This window comes from Glossina fuscipes, unplaced genomic scaffold (assembly GCF_014805625.2).
Source record: "Glossina fuscipes isolate IAEA_lab_2018 unplaced genomic scaffold, Yale_Gfus_2 60119, whole genome shotgun sequence".
Classification (NCBI taxonomy): domain Eukaryota; kingdom Metazoa; phylum Arthropoda; class Insecta; order Diptera; family Glossinidae; genus Glossina; species Glossina fuscipes.
Genome location: NW_024002632.1, coordinates 1 through 3,642, shown reverse-complemented (window position 1 = coordinate 3,642; position 3,642 = coordinate 1). Strand labels below are relative to the sequence as shown.

General features: G+C 39.7%; 2 protein-coding genes across 2 annotated transcripts; one reads left to right on the top strand and one right to left on the bottom strand.

The window, feature by feature from the left end:
• Positions 1–3: 3 nt before the first annotated feature.
• Positions 4–1,345, top strand: LOC119643298 (serine--tRNA ligase, cytoplasmic-like; the record flags this gene model as incomplete). The annotated part of the gene is made up of 1 exon (XM_038042642.1): positions 4–1,345. A coding segment is annotated over one exon (1,137 nt), but the record flags the coding sequence as incomplete, so codon positions are not given.
• Positions 1,346–1,445: 100 nt separating this feature from the next.
• Positions 1,446–3,639, bottom strand: LOC119643299 (coiled-coil domain-containing protein 191-like; the record flags this gene model as incomplete). The annotated part of the gene is made up of 4 exons (XM_038042643.1): positions 1,446–1,650; positions 1,707–2,230; positions 2,316–2,706; positions 2,777–3,639. Coding segments are annotated over 4 exons (1,935 nt in total), but the record flags the coding sequence as incomplete, so codon positions are not given.
• Positions 3,640–3,642: the final 3 nt, after the last annotated feature.

Genomic DNA, 3,642 nt, shown 5'->3' with positions numbered 1-3,642 from the left:
AGCCTATTGCAAGCAAACGAAGAGAAACGTAATCTAGCCTTGCGGGAAGTGGGCAATCATTTGCATGAATCAGTACCGGTGTCTAATGATGAAGATGAAAATAAAGTGGAACGTATGTATAGCAATTGTGAGAAACAAGCCAAGTATTCGCATGTAGATCTGATCGTTATGATTGATGGAATGAATGGTGATAAGGGCGCCGTTGTTTCCGGGGGACGGGGGTACTTTTTAACTGGCCCAGCTGTATTCTTAGAACAGGCTCTTATACAGCATGCTTTACATATGTTATATGCGAAAAACTACACGCCTTTATATACCCCTTTCTTTATGCGCAAAGAAGTAATGCAAGAGGTGGCTCAATTATCTCAATTCGATGAAGAGCTTTATAAGGTTGTTGGTAAAGGAAGCGAACGAGCCGAGGAGGGATCAAGTGATGAGAAATATTTGATAGCGACTTCTGAGCAGCCGATAGCTGCTTATCATCGTGACGAATGGCTATCCGAGTCGGCATTACCCATTAAATATGCCGGCTTATCCACTTGCTTTCGTCAAGAAGTCGGTTCTCATGGTCGCGATACTCGTGGCATATTCCGGGTTCACCAGTTCGAAAAAGTGGAGCAATTTGTTTTAACATCTCCTCATGACAACAAATCTTGGGAAATGATGGGTGAAATGATCGGCAATGCAGAAGATTTTTGCCAATCTCTCGGCATTCCATATCGTATTGTAAACATTGTCTCAGGGGCTCTTAATCACGCTGCAGCTAAAAAGCTAGATTTAGAAGCATGGTTTCCCGGGAGTGGAGCGTTCCGCGAATTAGTCTCTTGCTCGAATTGTTTAGATTATCAGGCGCGACGCCTTCTGGTGCGTTACGGGCAAACCAAGAAAATGAATGCTTCCGTCGATTATGTTCACATGTTGAACGCTACCATGTGTGCCACCACCCGTGTTATTTGCGCCATTCTGGAAAATCATCAAACCGAAACTGGCGTTACAGTTCCTGAACCTTTAAAGAAATACATGCCCGAAATTTATCGCGAGGAGATACCATTTGTAAAGCCAGCGCCAATCGAATTGGAAGCAGCGTCAGCGAACAGTAAAAAAGTTAGCAAAAATAATAAAAAAGATAGAGCAGCTTAAGAAATCTTCTTTGGGACGAAGATGTTAATGCATTTCTGAACGGCTTAGCTTTAAAACTTTTACTATGGTATACACAATCTCTCTCCTCAGAGGCTTATCAGCTATTGTTGTTTTCTAATTAATTAAACATTCACATTTTGCAAATAAGATGAAAAAAAAAAAAGAAAACACTTATGCAATGATCCAAAGTGATTGCAACATTTAAGGAATCGAGTTTTTTTTTTTTTCTTAATTATGTGAACTGCAAGCTATATAAGAGAACGTTTTAATTCTTGTTTGCATAATCGTTTTTTTTATCCTTTATTGAGAATGACTTGGCTGCGACTATTTTCGTTTATATTTACATAAATATTTCATATGAATTCCAAGTCATCCTTTGCCGGAGTATAATCGGGAATAAGTTCCCAAATTTTCATACGCCATTTTTGACGTCTTTCTTCGGTCTCTCTCTCCAGTTGTAACATTTGCTTCAAACGGCGCCAACAATCTAAAACCTTCCATTTCAATTGCCTGAAGTAAAAGCAAATCCTTTAGAGCCTTGTCCAAATAACAAATTAAACGCTTACCATTCATGATGCGAACAGGCTTGTTTCATTTTGCTTTCTTCTATTATCCGCATACGTTTGGCATGGGCCCACCATTTACGAAACACGCCTTCAACTAACTTGAAATCATACCAATCTACTGCGACATTGACTTTACTGCGTTCCATTTCCACATAACAACACCACCAGTTCATTATTCGTCTTTTCAAAATGCATTCGTAAAAGTCATCAGCCTTTTTATCTCGTCTAGCCTTAGCTATGCAATAAACCGTAAACCAAGCTTGTAAATATCGTTTCTTATTTAATTTAAGTCGAAGCTCTTGATATTTGCGAAATTTTTCACGTCTACGTTCCAGCAGCCGTTTAAATCCTTCCATTCCGATACGTGATAAAAGTAAACGTCTACAAAATTCCTGAGCTTTTTTCATATTATCAGCAGCCCTCTGTCTCTCACGTTCTTTAAGTATCTTCGCCATTCGCTCTTGACGACGTTTCTCATTCCAAGTTTCCACGCGTAAGCGTTTAGTTTCCTCATCTTCTAACCGCTTAAGAGAAAAAAATAGGGGGGGGGAAGTTTTATTCGCTATTGGAAGGATGATAATCAAAAATGATATTTTAATATTTATTTACTTTAGCTTCTTCCAGAGCTAGTTTTTGTGCCTCCTTCTCAGCTTCAATTTTCAAACGCCTTTGTCGAGCTTGTTCCTGTCTTATACTTCTGGCTAAGGCTCTCTCTTGCATATTCCTAAGGAAAGCTGGCTCCAAGGCTTTCCCTTCCAATCGTCCAAATCTATCGTCATCGTTCCGGTCCTTCAAATTGCCTATCAATTGCAAAGTTTTTGCCTTCGCTTTCAACTTGGGATCGCCGGAACGTATAGCAGTTTTTAAATCTTCCTTAAGCTCTTGTCTGGCCTCTTTCGTTTCCTCCGACAACTTTCCCAATTTCAATTCCATTATAATTCGTTCCTGGCGTTCCAATTTTACACGCTGTAAATCAATTATATCCTGCTGAACCTTAATCCTATAAAAAAGTAAAAAAACAACAACAGTACCAAGTAATTATTTCCAATCTATTTTCACGATGCACTGACTTGTTTTGATATTTTTTAGCCTTTATCACATTCGAGGCGATATCTTTCTTGCTATTGACTACATTTTCCTCTGCAAGTCCATCCGCTGTTGCAGTTTTCTGTAACTTATTCAGGCGATCTTTTTCAAAACGCACCTTATCCAGAAATATGTTAATTTTCCCGACGCGATCTAAGCGGCAATCGCCAACATTTTCACGTTCGATTTTCTCGATAGTTTTAAAATGCGTCCATCTGATAAAATATTTACGCATTATGGAGAGATTGGCTTGAGTGCTTCGTGTCTCGAAAAGTTTTTCAATAATTTTTCTTTGCTCCTCGTTTACGGACGACAAAGAGTCATGGTGATCTTCATTCGTTGAAACAGATTCTGAAGGGTAGTAGAACATTTCGTTAAGATTTCTCGGTTCGCAAGAGGATGGCATTTTTCCTCCGGTAACCATCAGAAGGCTTTGTGCTTCTAAAGAACAGCCCTTTAGGGTTAAACCACTTTTCAAGTCTCTCATCTCTGGTGGCTTACAGTTTATTTTTTTACATTTTTCCCGCCCTTCTTGCTCCAATTCCTTTGCGGCCTCTGCTGCTAAATCAGCTATAACGGAATCGATGGCATGATCGGTACGCGCAGAGCCGGAATTCTGCCTGGCGGCATTGCACACGGCCACGGCTTCGTCAAACCTTACGCAGCGGTGCTCAGCATAGCTAACTCCCTCTACATTATTATCAAAATGATCTTCAATGTTACGTGGATCCTGCAATGTCTGCACTTTTTCCGGATCATTGCATAAATTTGTCAAGTTAACTGTATTTCTTTTTGGCTTGCTAATTACCGTTAATTCAGAATGTATTATAGTCGGTATTTCATGGAAAGA